Source organism: Hyperoodon ampullatus (genome assembly GCF_949752795.1).
Source record: "Hyperoodon ampullatus genome assembly, chromosome: 6".
Classification (NCBI taxonomy): Eukaryota; Metazoa; Chordata; class Mammalia; order Artiodactyla; family Ziphiidae; genus Hyperoodon; species Hyperoodon ampullatus.
In genome coordinates, this window is record NC_136919.1 from 117,595,571 (window position 1) to 117,619,115 (window position 23,545).

Sequence of the window (23,545 nt, forward strand, 5' to 3'; positions counted from 1 at the left end):
CCAGGGGTCTGAGCAAGGACAGATAGAGAAGGCACCTGGGCTGGCCTGCATGTCGTTACCAGTTTGCCAGAGATCATGAACTCTCCTCCCCCGGAGGTGTTGGGACATCCCAGTTCCTCAGCCACTTGGTTCTGACCTCCACCCTTCTTTGCTCTGCTTGCTGTCAGGTCACCTGGAGCTCAGGTGGTCTGACTTGGACCCAGGGGCGGGGGTGGGGGCAGCGTGTGGAGACAGTAAAAGAATGGGGCAGCTGGAGAGGGGTGGGTGTGGCTCCCCAGGCTGGGTCTGACAGCTCTGGCTCCATCACAGTGAGGTCGGCCGCTGGCGACGGAGATGCGCTGTGTGTTACAGAAGAGGAACTGGCAGCTGAGGACGACGAGGACATGCCGTCCTTCCCGTGCACACAGGAGGGTAAGGGCTCCGGGCCGATGCCAGGCTGGGGAGAGACTTGTCTGTCCGCATGGCTTCCAGGTCCTGGCTGTCTCTTCCCCGCTGCTCCCTGGAAGCATTGCATGGGCCTGGGTTATGTGGTACAGATGAAGTCAAAGTTTGACACACATGACCTCTGTCTCCAGGGCTCCTCCTCAGACCTGTCCGGGACCATGTCCCCCAGGGCCTCTCTTCCAGCTGGCCCAGAACTGTCCCCTGCGTTGTATCCCATGCCCATCAAGTGGCCTGTACGTCTCAGGCCCACGGGACCAGCTTGGCATGTGGCTGATCTGAGACACCAATGCCCTCTGAACTGTTACTTGCAGTAGGGCTTCTCGGTGGATTTCAGTATAAGTTAGAGCAGCTGTTCTCAATCTTGGCTGTGCATTGTAACCACCCAGGGATGCCTGAGACCGACCCTTAGACATTCTGATCTCTTTGGGTCTGGAGCGTGGACGGGCATCAGGGTATTTAAACATTCCTGGTACTCATAATGTGCAGCTGAAGTTGAATCCATCTTAGAAATTTCACAGCTGGGAGCATCACAGCTTTCCCGCTGGCCATGGGCCACCTCCCAGCGCCGCCAGAAACACCTTCTTCCAACCTTCCTCTATAACAAGGACCAACTGATACACTGGAATCATCCGTTTGGCTTCCAGGAGAACTTCTGGTTACCTGCAAAGTTTGGGGACTGGCGACCAACCTTCTGGTTGGCCTGGGATGGAGGGGTTTCCCAAGATGGGTGACTTACAGCTTTAAAACTGAGACAGTCTTGGCAAACCATCCTGGTTTGCCCAAAACCAAGGAGTTCCCAGAACAGAAGACTCTCAGTGCTAAAGTCCAGGAAAGTCCTAGGCAAACTGGGGGGTGTTGGTCACCCAACGGTGAGACAAGGCTGGCTGCCCTGTGAGGGGGCTGATGTTTCGGGAAGAGGTGTTTTCCTGCACCATGGGCTGAATGACGATGCCATGGAGACAGAATCATGGTGTGATGGGCGTGTACCCTGAAGAGCCTCACTGTGGTCTTACCTGTTCGTCAAAGCTCTAGGACCTCCAGGAAAGGCAGTGAAGTGGGTAGAGGGGACGGTCCAGGACGGCTCCCTTTCTGAGGCTGGTTCAAAATGGGATGAGACAGGCCAGAGCAGGAGAACTGACCCTTCAGCCGCGGCCTCTGCCACCGGCCTCTTTTTGTTCCCCCACCTCCACAGGCCGGCCGGGGCCCCGCTGCAGCCGCTGCCAGAAGAACCTGTCTTTGCACACATCGGTGCGGATCCTTTACCTCTTTCTGGCCTTCCTCCTGGTGTCTGTGGCCGTGCTGGCCTCTCTGGGTGAGTGCAGGCTGCCAGCAGCATCCCGCTAGTCCGGGGATCTCCACCCCAGGCTGCGGGGGAGTTTCTCATCGGGGGTCCTTTCCGTGCCAAAACCCCCTACAAAGACAAACACAGATCTCCGTGGCTCACGGACCAGAACCCGCATCTTCCTGTCTAGGGGTTCTTAGTGCCCGATTCAAACTGCAAAGACTAGCTTGTAACTTCTGGTCAATAATTAGCTGTGTGGCCTTGAGCAAGGCACTTCCCCTCTCAGGACCTCTGTTTTCCTACTGGAAAATGAGAGGCTAGGACTAGATAGTAGCTCTCAGTTCCAGCCCCATGTTGGAATCATCTGGGAGCTGTAAAAAAATATGGATGCCTGGGCCCCCCCTCGGATAATGGAATTAATTCAGTAGTTAAGCTCTTCAGATGATTCTGGTGTACATCCAGGGTTGAAGTCACCAGATCGGACAATGTCTAAGCCCTTTCCATGGCCTTTGTGTTTCTCAAAGCGAGGTTGGATGTGTATCCGCGTCAGGGTTGCCCCCAGGATTTGTTAAAATGCAAATTCCTGGGCCTCCCTCAGACCTACCAAGTCAGAGTGCTGCCAGCGAGGCCCAGGGCTCTGAAGTTTGGTGGTTCTCATACACTTAGCAGTTTGTATGACTGTGGTGGCTGACCCAGGTGATGGCATGCTGCCAGTTTCAGGTAGCTTCTGCCTTCTGGATACTAACACAATTTATGTTTAAAAAGTGAAAACACATTGGAAAGTTTCTTATTGCAATCTCATTTCATTCTTAGCTTCAGATTTTTAAAAAAGCTTTTTTACTAAGGGAAGCCTGTAGATTTGTTTGCTCCAATGTACTAGATATTAGAGACAAAGCTGGGACTCAGGTGAGGCAAAGGAGGCACGGAGATGGATAGGATTAAGAATAATTTTTATTTTTATATTCCTTTCTTATTTGTCCCCATTCTACCCTGTGGTCAGATTCTAGTTCTAAAATCTGAGGGGGGTGGAAATTAGATATGTATATGTATAATTTATGTACTATTACATATTCTAATATATACATATATACCCACATATGTATAAACACATTAAACACTTAAGGGAGGTATATAAAAAGATTATATCTATGTCTATAGATATATAGATACACAGATATATATTTTTAAGAGATGTGTGACAGACTCTGGCCATTGGGAAACCCCACAGAAGAGTGAATGGTTTTGGCCGCAGAGGGGCTGATAAATGGTTTGTCTTCTCAACAAACGACTGCTGTTTCTCTGAGCTAAGACCCTTTTCTCATCTCTGTTTCCCCTGCAGTTTTCAGGAAAGTGGACTCTCTCTCAGAAGACATCTCCCTGGCCCAGGCCCTTTATGACAAGAAGCTTGTGTCTATGCAGGAAAATCTCCAAGGGCTGGGTGAGTGTCCAGTGTCCAGATGTGCTAATGACTGTGACACAAGGCCGATATTACTTGACAGGGGGTCGGGGGGGCAGGGTTCCTCCCATGCCATGGTGCCCTGGAACAGGGCAGCCTTCACCAAGCTTCAAGGCACTAGGGAAAGACAGCCATGGCTCCCGGCCTCCCTGTCCAGCTGGAGAACATCCAGCCAACGAGGGCTGCTACCCTGGGATGCACCCAGGAATGGGGCTCGGGGTTCTGTGAGTGGCATGGATCTAGCCAGAGCCTCCAGGTAGAGAAGCAAGCGGAAGGCTGGCCACTCACCAAATATCTTCACGTATCTGAAATTATTTTTAAGATCTTCCCTATGCTCTTGACAGGTCGGCCCTTTCCTCATCACAACCTTAAAGTTTGCACAATTTACTGTCTCTTTATCTCTTGCTTTCACAAGAGATGTTCTCGTTCTGAGAATGAGACAGAAGGAGCCATAATAGGAGGGTTTAGAGGGGGTCTGCTTGGTGGGAAGAGAAAGTCCTATGCTGCCACTAATTAGCTGAGTGACGTTTGGCAAGTCACTGTTCTGAGCCTCATTTCTCATCAGTCGCGGGGGGAAACTATCCCTGTGCCCTCTTCTCCACGAGCTTGTGACAGGCTCAAGTCAGCACAAATATTAAAATGTGGGGAGAAATTTTAAACATAAAAGGTAAATGGGAGGTTCTTGGCAACCTCAGAAAAGTTATGAAGATACATACTCTCAAGAATTTGGTGGTGAGATGGAGAAAATATCCTAAAGCATACATTTCAGGTCAGAGTAAAGACATTTGGTAGAAATAAGATTGCATAGAGGTGGCAAGACTTTTCCAAAAAGGATTTCATAGCAGGTCTTAGGAAAGGAAGAGGGATAGGAAAGCCCCTTGCCGATTCTTTATGCTCTGAAACGTTAAAGAAGCAACCTTTGTCCCGTGATCCTTCAGCAACTCAAAATGTTGTCCCTTTCTCCTGAAGAGCTGAAAGCCCCGAACAACTGCTCTTTCTGCCATGAGGCTGGGCAGCTGGGGCAAGAGATCAGAAAGCTGCAGGCGGAGCTGGAGGGAATTCAGAAGATGCTTCTGGCTCAGGAGGTCCAGCTGGACCAGACATCCCAGACCCACGAACTGCTCTCCACCACCAGCGGTCAGATCTCCCAGGAGATGGGCAATTGCTCCTTCTCCGTCCACCAGATCAACCAGTCTCTGGGGCTCTTCCTGGCCCAGGTGAGAGGCTGGCAGGCCACCACAGCCGGCCTGGACCTGTCTCTGAAGGACCTCACCCAGGAGTGCTACAACGTCAAGGCTGCGATGCACCAGATCAACTTCACCGTGGGGCAGACTTCCGAGTGGCTCCACGGGATCCGGCGGAAGACAGATGAGGAGACCCTAACCCTCCAGAAGATGATCGCCGACTGGCAGAACTACACGCGGCTCTTCAGCAGCCTGCGCGCCACCTCGGCCAAGACGGGGGAAGCGGTCAAGAGCCTCCAGGCCACCCTGGGGGCCTCCTCCCAGCGCATCAGCCAGAATTCTGAGAGTATGCACGACCTGGTGCTGCAGGTCATGGGCTTGCAGCTGCAGCTGGATAACATCTCGTCCTTCCTGGATGAACACGAGGAGAACATGCACGACCTGCAGTACCACACCCATTACGCCCAGAACCGCACGGTGGAGAGGTTCGAGACGCTGGAAGGACGCATGGCTTCCCATGAGATCGAGATCGGCACCATCTTCACCAACATCAACGCCACTGACAGCCACGTGTACAGCATGCTCAAGTACCTGGATGACGTGCGGCTCTCCTGCACGCTGGGCTTTCACACCCAGGCTGAGGAGCTCTACTACCTGAACAAGACCGTCTCCCTTATGCTGGCCACCACCGACCTGCTCCGGGAGCGCTTCGGCCTGCTCAGCGCCCGCCTGGACTTCAACGTCCGCAACCTGTCCATGGTCGTGGAGGAGATGAAGGCCGTGGACACGCAACACGGGGACATCCTGCGCAACGTCACCATCCTACGAGGTGAGAGCCAGATCTGGGCCGGGCTGCCGGGGAGCTCCCAGAGGGCCTCGGTGCCCTTGGGAAACACAGGAGGACCTGGTTTGGGGCAAAAATCTCAGTGGGCTGATACAATCCTGCAGCAAATTCCTGGGGTGACTGGCAGCTTTTACGTCCTTGCCAACCTCTTTTGGAAAAGTGTATGGCTCCTCAGTTTGCCCGACATACAAATTTGGATTTTTATGTGTGGATCTGTTTAATTGGGCCCACAGAGAGATACAGGTAGAGCTCATCTTTCGGAAACTCTGTCTCCTTTTGTTTTCTCCCTTCCCACCCCCTTACTGGCGCTCTCAACCATCTGCCCTTCAGATGCCTGTCACTCTGATGCCCTCTTCTCCTCCCCTCCCACCCCTGTCTTAGGCGCAGGTCTTCAGATATATAGGAGAGAGAGAGAGATTATAAGGAATTGGCTCATGTGATTTTGGAGGCTGGCAAGTCCAAAATCTGCACAGCTGATGCCCTAGTTCAACTCAAAAGGCTGGAAGCTGCTGGAGAACCAGGAAGAGGCAGTGTGCCAGTTGAAGGCTGTCAGGCTGGAGGATGCTCTGTTACTCAGGGGAGGGTCAGCTTTTGGTTCTATTCAGCCTTCAACTGATTAAGTGAGGCCCACCCACATTGAGGAGGGCAATCTGCTTTACTCAGTACTGACTTTCTTTTAAACTTTTTATTTTATATTGGAGTAGAGTTGATTAACAATGCTGGGTTAGCTTCAGGTGGACAGCAAAGTGATTCAGTTCTACATATACATGTATCTATTCTTTTTCAAATTCTTTCCCCATTTAGGTTGTTACATAATGTTGAGCAGAGTTCCTACTCAGTACTGATTTAAATGTTGATTTCATCCATAAACACAATGGAGACACACCCAGAATAATGTTTGGCCAAATATCTGGGTACCCCGTGGCCCAGTCAAGTTGACACATAAAAATGAACTGTCACAAGTGCATCCCTCATCAACCTGACACCCATGCACATCTCCTTAAATCATGCTTAATCTCCAAATGAAGAAAGTAACAAGGTCATAATTCTGCCTAATATACATGATATAACGATGCTGAGAGTAACCCAAAATGCACTAACCCCTTCCCCAGAAGAGGAGGTAAAGTCCTTGAGTGATGTTTACTCTTCTTAATATCCCATAACTTAAATATTATGACATAAAGTTAACAATATTTAAATACTGTGATATAAAATCAATACATTTTGTACTTTTTGTTACATGATAAGGGGATAAGAGAGGGAATAAAACAAAGATATATACACATATATGTCAATATATAACCATAACGCAATGAGGAAATACTCTTGACAATTACAGTCCTCGCTCATGAAACTGGTCAGAGAGTCACAGCTAGTGTTTATAACCATCTTCTTCCACTATCCATTCCGTCTTCCCTTTGCCTTCAGCAAGCACCTCAGCTGCTTGTGCTTCTTTACCTGGTAGGGTGACCCAAACCTTCATTCCTGAAGGGCCATTAGTAGTCCTGCCTGGATTGGGTTGTTGTAATTCTCCATTGACCTTAATCCCAGGACATGGTAATACTGAGAGACACCCTAAGTGATCTCCTAGATTCCAGACATGCTCTTTCTTACCTCCATTGTGGAGAAGTAGTCTGATTTCTCTTTGGCAGTCAGGGTCAGTCAGCACAGTCAGCACAGTAACTTCTTTGCCTGTTATTTCAGAGGCATGAGGAGCCCAAAGTGAGCAGGCAACAGTCTTAATTTCCAGTTCAATGGAATCGTATCTCCTGGCAGAAATATCCCCCTTTGGAACTAAGATCACTAAGCCAGCAGAGCATAAGTTTCTGGGAACAAGAAGCAAAAAATGTGCTAGTGGGGCACTAGGTTTAATAGTGAGTGGTGGCTTTCCATTTCCCCTTCTTGATCCTTGGACCTGAGTCCTGGCTGTAAGAGAAACAGCACCATGTTTTTGTTGCTGATTCAGAGCATATACAGCCCTGCAAGGTATCACCACAGAACTGGCACTGTAACTGAGTCTTCAAAAGGCCATTTCACGGGCTTCCCTGGTGGCGCAGTGGTTGAGAGTCCGCCTGCCGATGCAGGGGAGACGGGTTCGTGCCCCGGTCCGGGAAGATCCCACATGCCGCGGAGCGGCTGGGCCCGTGAGCCATGGCCGCTGAGCCTGCGCGTCCGGAGCCTGTGCTCCGCAACGGGAGAGGCTGCAGCGGTGAGAGGCCTGCGTACAGCAAAAACAAACAAACAAACAAACAAAAAGGCCATTTCACCCTTCTATTCAGCCAGCTGCTTCAAGACAGTGGGGGACATGGTAACGCCAGTGAATCTTATGATCATGGGCCCACTGCTGCACTTCATTTGCTGTGAAATGAGTTCCTTGATCAGAAGCAATGCTGTGTGGAATACCATGTATAATGCATTCTGCAAGTACATGGCTGGTATTTTTGGTGAAGCATTGCATGCAGGGAAGGCACTTCTATATCCAGAATAAGTCTCTAAACCAGTAAGAACAAAACACTGCATGATGGAAGTGGTCCGATGTAATCAACCTGCCACCAGGTAGCTGTCTGATCACCCTGGGGAATGGTGCCATATTGGGGATTCATTGCTGGTCCCTGTGTTGGCAGATTGGGCGCTCAGCAGTGGCTGTAGCCAGGTCAGCCTTGGCGACTGGAAGTCCATCCGTGTTGCTGAACCAATGCATAAGCTCCATTCTTGCTACCATGGCCATTTTGTTCATGAGCCCATTGGTTGATGACAGGGGTGGCTGGAGAAGAAGCCTGACTGGAATCCATAGAACAAGTCCTCCTCTTCACTTGATTATTAAAATCCTCCTCTGCTGATATCACCTTTGGTGAGCATTCACATAGGACGCCATGAGATGGACCTCAGCTAAAACTCCATTGATCACCTGACCGCCATAAGTCCCTACTCTGACTGGTACGTCACAGTGATGGTTGGGTCTCCTGGAATCAGTGTCAGTTCAGAGCTTGTGTCCAGTGGTGCCTGAAAGTTCTGATTATTTCCTCTTGCCCAATGCACAGTTATCCTGGCAAAAGACCGTAGGGCCCTTTGGGGAAGGCTGGAAAAATGATTAGTAGTAAATATTGTTGGTAGTGTACAAGGGTCCTTCCTCGAGGGGACCTGGCCTCTTCATTCAAGGGGTTCTGAGTCTGTAAAGTGGCTCAAGTCTGAGAACTGGTTGGGGGTTATGACACTCTGTTTTTATGATTCAAGTTAGACTCTTGTTCACTTGACCTAGAACTTTTCTGCTTACACAGAACAAGTAAGAATTAGTAGGCTTCCTGTCTATTTCACTTCTAGGAACCCCATGATGAGCTAACCAATACCATCAGTGTGCAGGACTCAGGCCATTCTGATTGCGGCATTGACCCTGCTGTCCGTCACAGGGACCATTTCCTCCTTGCCTTCGGGGCTTGAGTGACGCCTCTGGTCCCTGCCACCACGGATCCAATCACTCTCATTGTGGTTACGCTTCCCAATTCCGTGACTGCAGTTCCCTCTGTGAAGTCTGGCCCACGGAGAAGAGCCAGGGATGCCAGGGCTTCCCTCTCAAGTTTATCTCTCACGGTCGTGGTGAAAGGCATGTCTTCTGGACCTTCCCAGGGTGGGGAAGTGAGTGGGTTTCATATGACAAACTCACTCGAACATTCCCGTCTCCCTAAGTCATGGAATCCCTCTCTCTACATTAAACCAAAGCAGGTCTGGCAATTCTAATTCACTCAGTGTGGGTCTCCTTTTGGCCATATTTCAGCCAAGCAGCGAAGCAAACTGTTAGAGCCCTTTCTTTCCTCCCCAAGATGCAAAGTTAGATGCAGAATCCCTGCTTAGTGAGCCCGTGGCAATAAATGCCGCCTGATCCAACTTTACGTTCCTTCCACGATTTATCCCACAGCCTTAATACCCATCCCCACACGTGTGGCTGGGTTTCTATCTGCAGGAGTTAGAAAACGCAGAGGGTAGTGCACCTCCTCATGGGTCACACCTTGTACCTCACTTTAGGGGCTGCTGGGACTTGAGTCTGCTCAGAGGTCTGGAAGCCAAGAGCGGTGGTGGGGTCGACACTGAGGAGAACCAGCAGTGTCTTGCTTGTCAGCTGCCTCAGGGGCGGTCATTACCCTTTCCGCAGGCAATGCAGGGTTAATATCCTGGGACGGGCGGGGGTGGAGAGGCCACTTCTCCTGGGGACAGAGAGACAGCTGCCACTGGCAGAGGAGATGCATCAGAATTTAGGATTCAAGTTCCCCAGCTCCATCAGGGTCTTCCCACACACCCCCATTCCAACTTGCAGGATCTCATTCCTTCCCAGTCCGTGGCCTGGGTTTAGCAGGAGACACCCTGGGAGGCTGGGAGTTCAACTTGCATTGTAATTCAGCCAGTCACAGGGGGAGATTGCGGGTCTGATTTTCAGCAATCCCAGCCCTGTGGCTACAGCGGGTAAGGGTCTCCTTCAGGGCAGACATAGAAGTTTCCAGGTCATTTACGGGGCCCTTGAGCTGGGAATCCGAATCCCTGAGCTCATCCTTTTCTTTCCCCACTTTGTCCAGTAACACTAGAAACAACCAGCCAATCTCATCATACTTGTTATTTTGACCAAAATGTTCAAAGGTATAATATACATGGTTGCCTAGATCCTTGCTTAGGCGTCTCCATTATTTTGGGTATCTCTACTGCCAGGGATTCTCAGGCTGCTTTTACTACTGGATAGAGAGTCCTTAGCATCTTTAAATCTAATCATATGTGAGAGCCCGTTCCAGAAACCCCAGACCAGATCAGAAAACTCATCTTTAAAATTCTGTTCACCTGGAATCATTCTTGGTACGAAAATCTGTATTAGCGTTCTCCAGAGAAACAGAACCAGCCACCAAGATGTATATTTATGCTGTGTCCAGTAGGCTCTCTGGAGAGAGAGACTGATGTATTATAAAGAATTGAAGGTATTGGCTCACATAGGTGTAGAAGCCAGCAAGTCCCAAGATTTGCAGGGTGAGTCAGCAAGCAGAAGACCCAGGAGAGATGATGCTTTAATTCCAGCCTGAGTCTAAAGGTCTGAGACCCAGAGAGCTGGTGGTGTCGTTGTAGTCTGAAGGCCAGCAATCTCAAGACCCAGGAAGAGCTGATGTTTTAGTTCGAATCCAAAGGCAAGAGGAAGCTGATGTCCCAGTTTGAAGCAGTCAGGCAGGAGGAGTCGCTCTTACTCAGCCTTTTTTTTTTTTTTTTTTTGCGGTACGTGGGCCTCTCACTGTTGTGGCCTCTCCCGTTGCGGAGCACAGGCTCCGGACGCGCAGGCTCAGCGGCCATGGCTCAGGGGCCCAGCTGCTCCGCGGCATGTGGGATCCTCCCGGACCGGGGCACGAACCCGTGTCCCCTGCATCGGCAGGCGGACTCCCAACCACTGCGCCACCAGGGAAGCCCTACTCAGCCTTTTTGTTCTATTCAGGCCTTCAACTGATTGGATGAGGCCCACGCACACTGGGGAAAGCAATTTGCTTTCCTTGGTCCCCCAACTCAAATGCTAATCTTGTCCAAAACACTCTCACAGACACACCCAGAATGATGTTGCACCAATGTCGGCTGAAAAAAATGCACAATCTTAAAGTTGAGAATGATGTTTTACTCAGCGGCTATACCGAGGACTTAAGCCCAGGAGACAGCCTCTCAGATAGCTCTAAGGGACTGTTCCGAAGAGTTAAGGGAAAACCCAGCATATATAGGAGTTTTTGCCAAAAAATCCAGGTAGTTGAACATCAAAAGACTATTCCTCATTAAAGAAAAACCAGACATCTCAAGTTAATGGATTTAGCACTCTTCTTTGTATGGGAAGATGCAGGAGTCTGGGCTTAATGAAATTATTCCTTTGATAGGTACCTTCACTATCTTGGGCCAGTATCCTGTTGTCTTCCATCCTGAATCCCCTCAGGGTGCACTGTCAAGGGTGGCTGCAGTGACGGATGCTTTGATGGCTGCAACATCCTTTGTTTACTGATATGGCAGGCTACATTCTTTGTCCACACCAAATATCAGGGCTCCCCCGGCCCAGTCCAACTGACACCTGAAATCAACCACCAGAGGTGACATCAGAAATGAGGCCTGAGAACAGGGGAGAAAGTCAGGTAGAGCAGGGCTGGCAAGGATGAGCAGAGACGCTCCAGGTGGAGAAGCAAACGTGCAAAGACCCTGGGCACATGCATTATCACCTTTAATTCCCATGGTCCCTGAAACTGAAGAACCGGCTGCCAGATGAGGTCTAGTCAAGCTCACGCGGCTCGCAAGGAAGGGAAATGGGCTTCAGATGCGAGGTGGTTCAGATCCAATGTTGTGCGAGCTGCCTTGAGTGGCTTTCTCCTCCAAAGTCACCTAAGACCCGCATTCCCCTAAAAGCACCTGAGCAAACGAGAGATGCTTCTTGCTGACAGCACAGGCTTCCTGGTGGAGTTTCTGCGCTCTATTCCTGTCTACCGTCCATCCATTTCCCCAAAGGGGACTGACCTCTTGCTCCCCTTGGGACAGCTCTGCCCTCAGTTTCCCCTTAGATCCCACATCAAAGGTTGGTTACCTGGCCCACTCTTTTAATTGACTTGAAATAATCTATGGCTTCTGCTTATGAGTACTTCATTCTGATATAAGCCCTATATTAGTCAGCTCGGGCTGCTGTAACAAAGTACCACAGACTGGGGATGTTTAGAACTGAAATCTCTTATCTCACAGCTCTAGAGGCTGGAAGTTTAAAGACAAGGTGTTGGCAGTGTTGGTTCCTTCTGAGGGTTATGAGGGCAGGAGCTATTCCAGGCATTGGCTTGTAGACGGCCATCTTCTCCTTGTGTCTCCTTATAACATCTTCCCTGTGTGTGTCTGTCTCTGTGTCTCAGTCTTCCCTTTTTATAAGGACACCAGTCATATTGGATTAGGGGCCACCCTAATGACAACATTTCAATGTGATTATCTCTGTCAAGACCCTGTCTCGTGAGGTCATATTCAGAGTGGGTTAGGATTTCAGCATGTGAATTTTGAGGGAACACAATTCAGCCCATAACAAACACTGTTACCTTTCCGTTTTAGTCCTTCACAGCAATATTTCCAACAGTTTTTCTCCTGGAAAATGGCCCAGAAGACTAATTGGGATTCCATACAGGAATTTGTATGACTATACTCAATTTCCTGGACCCTTCCCCAGGAAGTGCGTGTGTTTGTGGAAGTATGTTCAACCTGAAAATATAGCAGCTCTTGGCTCTAGAGAATAGAATATGTAGCCACTGAGATCTGGAGGTTCTAGAATGTATAGTCACATTTGGGGGGTCCAGAAGTCTGGGCCTGATGATTCAGGGAGCTCCAGGAGACAGGAGGGAGGGCCCCATGATCCCAGACAGCGCTGTTGTCTTCACAGAGCTCAGACTTGGAGCCAACCTCTCTGATTCTCTGGTTCTCTTTAACCATTTGGTTTCAAACCTGTGTTACCTTCATTTTATATCAGTGAGCATTTCTGCTAATATTTTCTTTACTCTAGATTGGCGGTGTTGCAGGGGATGGAGGTGAGGTAAGGTCTTGTTTGCCTGTTGTCATATTCTGGCAACAAAGCCAGGTACTGAGTATTTCCTTAGTAACCGAAACAGTCCCACAGTATTTCATCTAAAATACGTATCTGTGTGACTTCTAGGATGCATTGTTCCAGAGAAGGCATTAGCAGATAGTTCTCGTGGTTCATCCTCTGGTAATCTTGTTGTTCTTAGGTTGCGTTCAATCAGGACGAAGCCCATTCATGCACTTTGTTTCATTTTAGCCTCACAACATTTTTTTTTTTAATTTTTATTTTGTATCGGGGTATAGTTGATTAACAATGTTGTATACGTTTCAGGTGTACAGCAAAGTGATTCAGTTATACATATACGTGTATCTATTCTTTTTTTTTTTTTTTTTTTTTTGCGGTACATGGGCGTCTCACTGTTGTGGCCTCTCCCTTTGCGGAGCACAGGCTCCGGATGCGCAGGCTCAGCGGCCATGGCTCATGGGCCCAGCTGCTCCGCGGCATGTGGGATCCTCCCAGACCGGGGCACGAACCCGTGTCCCCTAGCATCGGCAGGCGGACTCTCAACCACTGCGCCACCAGGGAAGCCCCGTGTATCCATTCTTTTTCCAATTCTTTTCCCATTTAGGTTATTACAGAATAATGAGCAGAGTTCCCTGTACTATACAGTAGGTCCTTGTTGGTTTCTATTTTAATTATTGCAGTGTGTACATGTCAGTCCCAAACTCCCAATCTCTCCCTCCCCTAGCCTGACAACCTTTGTGGACAAGACGTGTTGCAGGTGTTGGTGTCTTCACTTTACAGAAGGGTGACCTGAGACTGGGAAAGGTTAAGGGATAGCTCAAGGTCACACTATGATTAAGATCCTGACCCCTTGCCATGGCTCTGAGATGCACACGTCTAGGGCCCAGCCAGAAGAGGAGACGCTGAGAGCAGATACCAAAAAGGCATTTCCACTCAGGTCCTGCTTAGGTGTCATGTGTGGGACAGACTGGAAAAGAAGGAAATGGTACCAAGAGTGTTAGTAAGGGAACAATCTGAGACCCTCACTCTAAGGATAACCCAACTATAGTCATGGGACGTTATATTTGCTCCTGTCCTAATGATGGCAGAGGTCTCGTCCAAGAACCTCATCCTAACCGGAGAGCAAGGTGGGACATCGCTTGAGCTACAATGGACTCTCCGTTCAACCTCTGCATATTTGTTTAAATTGTGTCTTTGGGCGACATTTCTCTTGGTTGTTAAATCACCACATATAAAGTCTCTCACATCTGAAAGAAAATTTCAGGGACAAAACGAACATCCCTTCCTACAGGAATGTGTCATTCATTCATTCATTCATTCATTCATAGACAGGTGCTGATAGGCTTTTGTGCTGGGGCTGGCAATGAGGTCTCCCTCTGGCTGAAGCCGAGCTGCTCTCCAGAATAAAGGAAGAGGGACAGCAATGGCCACAGCCAGGGTGGAAGGTGCCAAGTGCTGACTGAAGCTCTGGGTCTCTTAAACTGTCCGGGGAAGGAGCCTGGATTCTAATTTGCTGTGGGTCTTTACGCAGAATCACTTAATCTTTCAGGGCCTCTGGTTTTTTTGGGGTTTTTTGTTTTGTTTTGTTTCATATGTGAATCAATGGATAAGACCAGCTGTTCTCTGAGACTTCTTCCAGCTCTGTGATGAATTCTGAGTCTCCATTTGCCAAACGGAAAGCCGGTGGTACTTCTATAGTGTTTGTGCCTCTCCTAGAATGCTTCTTCCTATTCTATAGGAGGATTTCTGTGTGTGTGCTAGACAGTGCCTACCCTGAGACTATCGCTTGGGAATTGGAGCCAAGAAAGCATCATTGCTTATTTGCTGAGTGGCCTTGGACAAGGCTCTTGGCTACTTTCTTTTTTTATATATAAATTTGTTTTATTTATTTATTTATTTTTGGCTGCTTTGGGTCTTCGTTGCTGCATGCGGGCTTTCTCCAGTTGCGGCTAGTAGGGGCTACTCTTCGTTGCGGTGTGCTGGCTTCTCATCGCGGTGGCTTCTTTTGTTGTGGAACACGGGCTCTAAGTGCGTGGGCTTCAGTAGTTGTGGCTCGCGGGCTCTAGAGCGCAGGCTCAGTAGTCGTGGCGCACGGGCTTAGTTGCTCTGCAGCATGTGGGATCTTCCCGGACCGGGGCACGAACCCGTGTCCCTTGCGTTGGCAGGTGGATTCTTAACCACTGCGCCACCAGAGAAGCCCTCTTGGCTACTTTCAAGTCAGCTTCTTCATCTGCAAGTAGGAACATAATATCTGCCCTGCCTATATCCCACCCAGCACAGTGCCTGACCTTTGGAAAGTTCTCAGGAAACATTTGCTCGTTGAGTGCATCAATGAAAGCAGGACCACAGGGCAGAAGCTGAGGACGAGGGATTACACTTACCAATCCGTTCCCTAAGCACTCACCTCCTTCCTCCTGCCACAGACAGTGTCCAGGAGTTTACATGTTGTAAAGAGAACTTGGAATTATTCTGTGGTTTAGGGCGGAGGAGCCACCTGGAGGGGAGGCAGGGAGGAACATGCCCGCTTGGAGGATTAGTAGGTTCGCTTGTTATTGAGAAGCAAGGGGGATTAATGAAAAGGAGAATTATACCAGCTTCTTGGTGCCTGCGGGAGAGCTTACCATGACACCTGGCCTATTTCTGATACATTGTTACTTCCAGGGCCTAGTCCTTGAGGAGTGTTTATAGGGCACCACTACCTATTGGCCTTGAACTCAGGTTGTCGTTTCCCCAGCCCCACAGGACTGAAGGAATGAAGCCTAATTCTCTGCTCAGCTTCTCTACCCCCTGGTCCTTACCGCAGATGCCCACACAGTTTCCTTTCTTCCTTTTCTCCTGAATCTCAGCCCTGGACCTTGGCAGCCCTGAGCCCCAGCCCCAGTGAAGCTGCTGAAAACCCTCCTCAGCTTCTCAGCCTCTCTGCCCAAACCAATTACTAGTCAACAAATGCCTTGAGAGGAGAAACAGGCAAAGAAGGTCTGGCTTTCTTCAATGAGTCTCCCTTCTCCCTGGGATTCTGGCCCTTGATCGCTCTCCAGAGCTTTCAGAAGGATGTCTTGGCATTCTGTCTAATGATTCTGGTTGTTCTCAGTGGGAGGTTGAGTCTGTACAAATTAATCCGTCACAGGCAGACATGGAAATCCACTGGCATTTTTTTCAATGCTCCTCAGGTAACAACAGCCAGGATTGAGAGTCCCTGACCCAGGCTGATATTCTCATTGAACAAAGAGGAGCCTGCAGTCCAAAGAGGGCCAAATGACTTACCCGGCCACCCAATTTGTTAATATGGGAGCTGGGACTCAAACTCGGGTCCTCTGAAGTGCGGGCCAGTGTGCCTTCCATGGCACCAGGCCAGTCTCCCGAGAGCCTCTCCTTCTGTTTCTGTCTCCGTCTCCCTTTGTAAGCTGGCACGTTGCTGTGGATTATGAGATGGACCGCACCCACCCCCTCCCCGCCCATGCACCCCCCTACCCACGGGTGGGCAGTGTTGGTGCCCTGAGGGCTTGGTGCTTCTGCTCATCCCCCCACCCTCTCCCCACTCCCAGTGCAGACCAGGAACAGACCACCTACCTGTCCCAGACATGCAGTCAGCTGTGGCTCTGTGCTAATGGGCGGGGATGGCCTAATTACAGCCCAGGGCTTCCTGAGTAATTACGGGCCTTCTTGGGACTCCGTAGTGCATCTCCCCACCTCGGCCACGGCTGCTCACGTTTCCTCCTTTGTCTCAAATGTGCCCCCGCTGCTCAGAGACGCATTTAGCTCCCTGCCCCCCACTTTGCCCTTTAGCCCTTCCGATACCCAGATCTTGTTACAGGCTGGGTGAAGGGCCTCCTGTTGTGGAGGGGCCCTGGTCAGCCTCTGCCTGCATCCCTTCCCCCCATGCTAACCGCTAAGCTTTGCTTGTTGACTTCCTCCCGGGCCAGACCCAGGTCCTGCCAGCTCTGCCCTCTCTGACTGCATGACTCATGGCTGGCTCTGGAGGCACAGGCAGAGGCTCGGCTCACCAGAGGAAGACAGTCCTTCAGGTGACCCCTTCCCAGCTCGGTGGGGACCCTCCACCTCCTCCGAGTGGCACGACGGCACGACGTCCTGGCAGTGGGAGGGGGTCTGGGGACCAGACCAGGAGCCTCTCAGGCCTGGGTTTGCATCCTGTCTCCACCCTTCCTGCTTGGTGATGGTGGGCAAGTCGCCACTCTCTGCACCGCGATTTCTCATCTGTAAAATGGGGTGATGATCTCAATGTACGGTGCTGGGGACGTAGGAGAGACTAGGCAGGCAAACGTTCACTGCTCAGAGAGACAGGATCTTCTCTATATGGGAGCCGGGAGCCCTCCCAGTGGCCGTGACCCAAGAGAAAGCAGGTCACATAGAAGTCAGGGTGAGCCGGGGCCATCGTGGGCGCACCGACACTGAGACAGGGCAGTGAGAGAGGCCAATGCCTGCAACACAGGTCCTGCCCCAGGTGGAGCCACCCCTCCGGATGTCCTCCAGGCCACTGACGGGGAGACCTGCGTGGGCTCTCAGAGACGGGGTCAGCAGTGGCAGTGGAGGGGGAGGTGACCCCTGACCCGCCGGGCCTCCTTCCCCCTGCACTAGGGGCTGAGGAGGCCGGTGCGACCCAGGCTTCGGCTCAAACCGACACCCTGGGCCCGTGGGCACCCAGCCTTCCCCAGCCAGGGAAAGGTACCCAAGAGCTTTCCCAGAAAGGGGAGCCCAAGGGGGCTGGAGGGGAGAAGCAAAAGAGAGGCCTTTACTCTCTGCCTTTTCTCCCCGCTGTTGGCGTAGAAACCGTGAGAAACCCTTGCAGCCGCCGTGCCCTTAGGGGCCAGGGAGCAAGGACGAGCGAGCGCCGAAGACGGTGGCTCAGCAAGGCTGGGGTCCCACGGAAGGAGGGAGGGGCTCCCGCTGCATCCGTGGGCGTCCTTGTCCAGATGAGATTTCTCAGGCTTTTCCTGAGTCCAGGCTGGGGCTGGGGACCATCCATCCAGGGGACAAGAGTGGAAGCCACAGCCATGGTTATAGAGAAAGAGAGAAGAACCAAGGAGCTGGGGCAAGCCCTGGGAGCCACGTTCTTGGAGCAAGAGGGACAGAGGCAGGAGGAGGGGTCCTCGCGGAGCCGCAGGGCCCTGGGGGACGGTCAGGTGCAACCTCGACGTTACAGATGGTCTGAGCGCGGACGGGCAGCGACTTGCCCAGCGTCACTCCACGCCCTCTGATTCCCTTCCACTTGCACAGCCTACGGGGGCCTCTCCACCTCCAAATGGCTCTGCTTTTCCAGCCCCGGCTGGCCCAGGCGTCAGGGGCAGAGCTGGGGTGAGGACAGGCGCAGCGGCTTTGCCGGTTCCCGGCCATGCCTGCCGGGCTGGGGCAGGTGGTCCCTGCCGGGGGTCGCCCTGTGCCCTCGTTGGGCCGTGTTGTTCTGGCTGCTGTGCTGCAGACTCTTGCTTGCTCGCTGCAGACACAAGGGCAGGTCAAGCCGCTCCCAGACCCCAGCCAGCCCATGACGGCATCCCAGCCGGTGCCGCCGGCAGGCCACGTGAGCCGAGCCCATGCAGGCCACAGCCCCGCTGTGTGTGGGAGGCAGGCATGGGCAGGAGGTGGCAGGGAAGGGCTGGAAGGTTTTTATTGGCCCTGGTGGGGCTGAGTCTGTCTGGGCCCCAGTTTAGATGGTCACTGGAGGATGGGGTTCACTGACTCCCTGCTCCACTTAGAAACACTCCGGGAGGGAGGTGAGGGAGGCACCGAGGGGGTGGGAGTGTGGGGGGAGGCTGGGGGCGGGCAGCAGGTAGCCCCGGCCAGGATGGACAGCAGTGGTGTCAGGGGGCCTCGAGGCCGCAGAACTGGGTCACGGCCCCTGGGAGGGCTCCCGGCTCCCACGGAGAAGATCCCGTCTCTCTGAGAGGCCCACCCGGCTTCTGGTTTCCGCTCAGGCCCCCCTGGGGCTATCACGTCACCTCTCTGAGCTTTAGATGCCTCCTCTCTGACATGGAGGAGTTGGACCGGCTCCCACCGAGCTCAAAAACTCCAGGATTCTGTTACAAAGGGGATGGTGTAACAGCAGAGTTCTCAGGGAGAGCCGAGTATGGGTGTGAGAATTCACCTCCCAGGCCAGGCCTTGGGGGGCAGCCCGAGACCCGGTGCCAAGACCACTGAAGAAAGCCAGGCTTTTGCGGTGCCTTGACCCCGCGGGGGCTAAAGCTGTTCTCCACAATTCCTGTTCTCCTTAGGCCAGAGGGTTCTTTTCTTCTGACCCCGGGGCATCAGACGGGCCTTGGCCAGAGGGACGGCCACACTCTGCTCTGTGTCCTCAGGGTTGGTACAGCTCTGAGAGGTGGTGACTCTGACCTACATGGCAGACGGGAAGGGCATTAAGGTCATCTGACCCCTGGCTTGAGTGCTAGACTGGGCTCTTTAAGGAAGAGAAGAGTGTCTTCATCCTGGCGTCTCTCCCAGGCCCTAGGCCAGAGCTGAGCAGGGGGTCCACAGCTGTTTGGTGAATCACGCTCTTCAAGTGTATACTGAGCTCCCCCTGCCGTGTGCCTGGGCTCCGAGCCCAGGGCAGGGGATGGGAGCCGTGGCACCCCCCATCTTCCTGGGGCCCTACAGTCTAGTGGGATCCACCAGAGAGGTACCAAGGATTTGCTTTCACTATATTGTGACTTCTCTTTCTATGTGTCAACTAAAAGATTCAGAAAGTAGTAGCTCCAAGAGCTCAGAGAATGCTGGAGTAGTCAGGGTGGACTTCCTGGAGGAGCTGCCCTTTCTCTGGGTTGTTGCTGTTCCCACTCACCCACTCACACTGGGAGGGATCCACTTCTCAGGCTTCACTTTCTTGGGTTTCTCCTCCATGTCACCTGACTCCATTCCTGGTCCCAGGTGCCTAAAGGTCAGGGGCAAATCCTGGGGTTGGGATGGGCTTGGGGCAGGAGGTCAGGACAGCAGTCAAAGTCCATAATGAGTGTAGGCCTCCAGGCCGGTCTCCAGAGGAGGACAGATGATCCTGGATGGTTGTGGCCTTTGCCCAGAGCTGTCCAGCTCTCTCAGCCCCCAACCTGAGTGCACGTGTGGAACTACGGCCAAGCCCTGAAGTCAAAACAATGAGTGCCCTCCAGGCACAGGCCTCATGCCAAATGCCAACGCATGTCAGCTCGGGATGGGCTCACAGCCTGCAGGTGAGATTCTCAACCCCACTTCACCGGTGGCCAAGCCGACTTAGAGGGTCAAGTCAGTCGGAAGACCTGGGCCCTGTGGCTTCGGACCCTCGGGTGTCACAGTGCCCACTGCCAGGCGTCTACTTCACGGGCGAGCCTCGGGACACCTGCGCTCCTGGACTGACCTCTCCCCTCTTCTCTCTGACCCTAGGTGCCCCAGGCCCTCCAGGACCGAGAGGACTCAAGGGAGATGTGGGCGTGAAAGGGCCTGTTGGCAGCAGAGGACCAAAAGGAGACCCCGGCAGCTTGGGCCCCCCAGGACCTCAGGGTCCTCAAGGGCAGCCAGGGGACACCGGGCCTGTAGGAGAAAGGGGGCCGGTTGGCCAGCGAGGTTTCCCAGGCCTCAAAGGCTCAAAGGGCAGCTTTGGAACTGGAGGCCCAAGAGGACAGCCAGGCCCCAAAGGGGACGTGGGGCCCCCAGGGCCAGAGGGGCCCCCAGGGTCTCCAGGGCCAGAGGGGCCTCAGGGAAAACCAGGGATCGCTGGGAAGATAGGGTCACCAGGCCAGCGGGGGCCCGTGGGGCCAAAGGGCGAACCAGGAATCCAGGGTCCCCCTGGCCTCCCTGGGCCCCCAGGCCCACCAGGAAGCCAGAGCCACTATTGAGGAGCGGCCCGGTCCTAGACACTGCCACGCAGAAGGTGGGGAAGGGTGCTCGGGTGAAGAGAGTCCCCCGAAAAGCCGCACCTGCACACATTGAGGTCCTTTGGTCCCGAAGAGCGTTCCCCCCAGGCCTGCCCCTGCACCTCCGGGCTTCCCAGTAGTGACTATACCATAGAAGGCAGCCCCGTATACACACGCACATGCACACGCACATTTCCCTGCTGGCCAGGGGGCTGACTGGGTTTCCTTGGCTGGGCGGGAGGAGAGGGCAGGAGAAGCCCCCTCTCCTGTGGCTGAGCCTGCCAGGGAAGTGGCTACCTCGGGGCAGCGGTCTTAATTCTGGCTCTGAACTGGTGACCAGCGCTAGTCTTTCTAGCATCTTCACACCCATCCTAGCTGGCGGGCAGTTCCCTGAGGCTCCCAGGGGTTGAAAAGACCCAGGAAAAGCTTTGCAGGGGATTATGGTTCAAACTCGAGGGACGAGGTGGATTTGGCAACCACAAGACCTTCCCTGTAACCATGGAAGCAGAGTCCCGGGAACTCACACGGGACACAGCAACTCCACCTGGGCCCTGAGCACTGTGCCCCCAAGGAGTTCAGCATTTTTTTCCACATCTCCAGAAAATTCCTTGCTTCATCCTTGCGTCCGCCTCTCAGGAGCATCCTGGAAGGAATCCAAGCAGGAGCTTCATCTGCACCGGGACACTCTCCAGGCCCTGGAACGTTCTGCCAAAGTAGAAGGCCCCGTTCCGATCCGGGGGGTGACCGCTTTGTGGCAACTGGGGGGGCGGCGCTGACCGCTGGGCCGCTCTCCCTTCCCCTGGCCTGCTCTCCTCCTGACCTCACCCCACCGTGACCCAGAATGGCCCCAGGCCTCTCTGCACGGGCAGCTTGACCAGATGAGGGGAAGGGGCCCCGGCTCCCTTTGACGTCACCCCTCACCCACCTTCAGCCTCCTGCACAGCCAGCAGCAAGGAGGACTGGGACACCCCCAGAAGGGCAAACTCGCAGGGAAGCTGCTCCTCCTTTGTGTTCTAACAGATAACGACCACCCCTGGGATGGGGGCTTACAGCGGTCCCCTCCCCAGCCTGACCCAGAGACCGGCCCCTCCCCCTCCCAGAAGCCTTCCCCCCTTCTTGTAACAGGTGTGCAACTGGCTTGCACTCCTGCTGCCCTCACTGCCGTGTAGTTCTCCTGTCTACATATGATATCATGCCACGTAGTACCACTGACTCAGTAAAGAGCTGTTTCCAGGAGGGAGGTGTCTTCTGGTCCTTTCTGCCTGACCGGGACCGTGATGCCTTCAGGGGCTCCACCTCCCCTGGCCTTTGAAGGGGAACCAGTGCACAAGGGGTCCCTTAGATATGCAGCCCCACTGTGGAGTCCAGGTCAGACCCCCTGGCCCTTGACTCTGGAAACACTGAGTTCTGCTGGGAGTTCCCAGTGGTCCTGCAGGGGGCCAAGGACCAAGGGTGGCTGAGGGATTACCCACAGCGAGCAGGAACCCAGTGGAAGCAAGGTGAGCCTGCTAATCTCGCAGCAGGGCCCTAGAGCTCTTGGGCTAGAACGAGATTGGAAAATAAGACAGGACACCTGAGTGATACCCCCTGTTCCCCCGTCTTGTCCCTAAGACAAGGAGATAAAACAGAAAAGGGGGAGGAGACCAGACCTGCTCCAAAGGACCTGGCCCTCCAGGGTCCACAGGAAACAAAGGACAGCTGGGTCCTCTGTGAATCAGCCGGGCCTGTTCCAGGAATCAGGGGTGCGTGAAGGGGCTGTGCCCTCGGCTGGCTTTCAAGGCATATGTCTTAGTCCGTTCAGGCTGCTGTAACAGAACACCACAGACTGGGTGACTTCTAAACAGCAGAAACAACATAAATGATGAGGGTCATCCACCCTCGTGACCTAATCCCTTCCCAAAGGCGCCCCCCTCCTGAGCCCATCACACTGGGGGTTAGATTTCAACATAGAAATTTGGGGGCACTGGACACAAACATTCAGACTATGGTAGCATAGTAACCTCATTCGTCAGTAAAACGTGGCCTAGGGAAAGCCCTGTGCCTCGTTTTGCTTTTTTACTTTTTTTTGGGGGGGGCAGGGGTTGGGGGGAGTGTCTTAGTCAGAATTCTCCAGAGAAAGGAAGGCTGAGAAGTGCCATGATCTGCCATCCCCAAGCTGGAGGCCCAGGAGAGCCAATGGTATGGTTCCAGCCCTAGGGCAGACGACGGATGTCCCAGCTCACACAGTCAGGCAGAGAGAGGATTCTCCCTTCCTCCACCTTTTTGTCCTATTCAGGACCTCAACACACTGAAAGGCTGCCCACCTGCTTTAGTGAAGGGCCATCTTCTCTACTCAGTGCACCCATTCAAATGCTCCCCTCATTCGAATGCTCATCTCTTCCGGAAACACTTCCACCGATACACCCAGAAATAATGTTTAATCTGACATCTGAGCATCCCGTGGCCCGGTCAAGTCAGCACTTGAAATTAAGCCTCATAGGGTGTTTGGTAGAGGAAGTGAGCAGAGAGGTGGAAGGACGGGGATGGGGCCCCAGGGACCATGGCATGAGGCGCCCACCACTTCCTTACTCCCCGTGGTGGCTCAGGGTCCCTGCCCTACCTGCCCCCATCAACAACTGAGATGTGCTGGGCAGTGAGTTAGGTACTGCGGGGTTACAGGGCTGAAGCGGCCTTGCCTGGGGGCTCGCCTCTCATAGAGGAGGGAGCAGTAGTGAAAGATGCGTCTCCGCCTCGTGCGGGGCAGGCTGGGGGCTGGAGAAGAACGGGTCGTGGCACAGAGGTGATGGGCCTTGGGGAGGCAGTGAGGACCATCCAGTGGTGTCATTTCACAGTCTGGGTCCCCAGGAAAACCTCCAGGAAACTCTCACTACTCATTGTCCCGGGTAGGGTGGATGACAGGCCTGGCAGGGGTACCCCTGGGAGGGAGGGGCCGGCATGGG

General features: G+C 53.0%; 1 protein-coding gene across 1 annotated transcript; it reads left to right on the forward strand.

Moving 5' to 3' along the window:
- Positions 1-361: 361 nt before the first annotated feature.
- Positions 362-20,727, forward strand: SCARA3 (scavenger receptor class A member 3). The gene is made up of 5 exons (XM_079707216.1): positions 362-411; positions 1,637-1,756; positions 3,066-3,164; positions 4,152-5,195; positions 20,137-20,727. The coding sequence occupies exons 1-5, from the start codon at positions 384-386 to the stop codon at positions 20,586-20,588; spliced, it is 1,743 nt and encodes a 580-aa protein (XP_079563342.1). The 5' UTR covers positions 362-383; the 3' UTR covers positions 20,589-20,727.
- Positions 20,728-23,545: the final 2,818 nt, after the last annotated feature.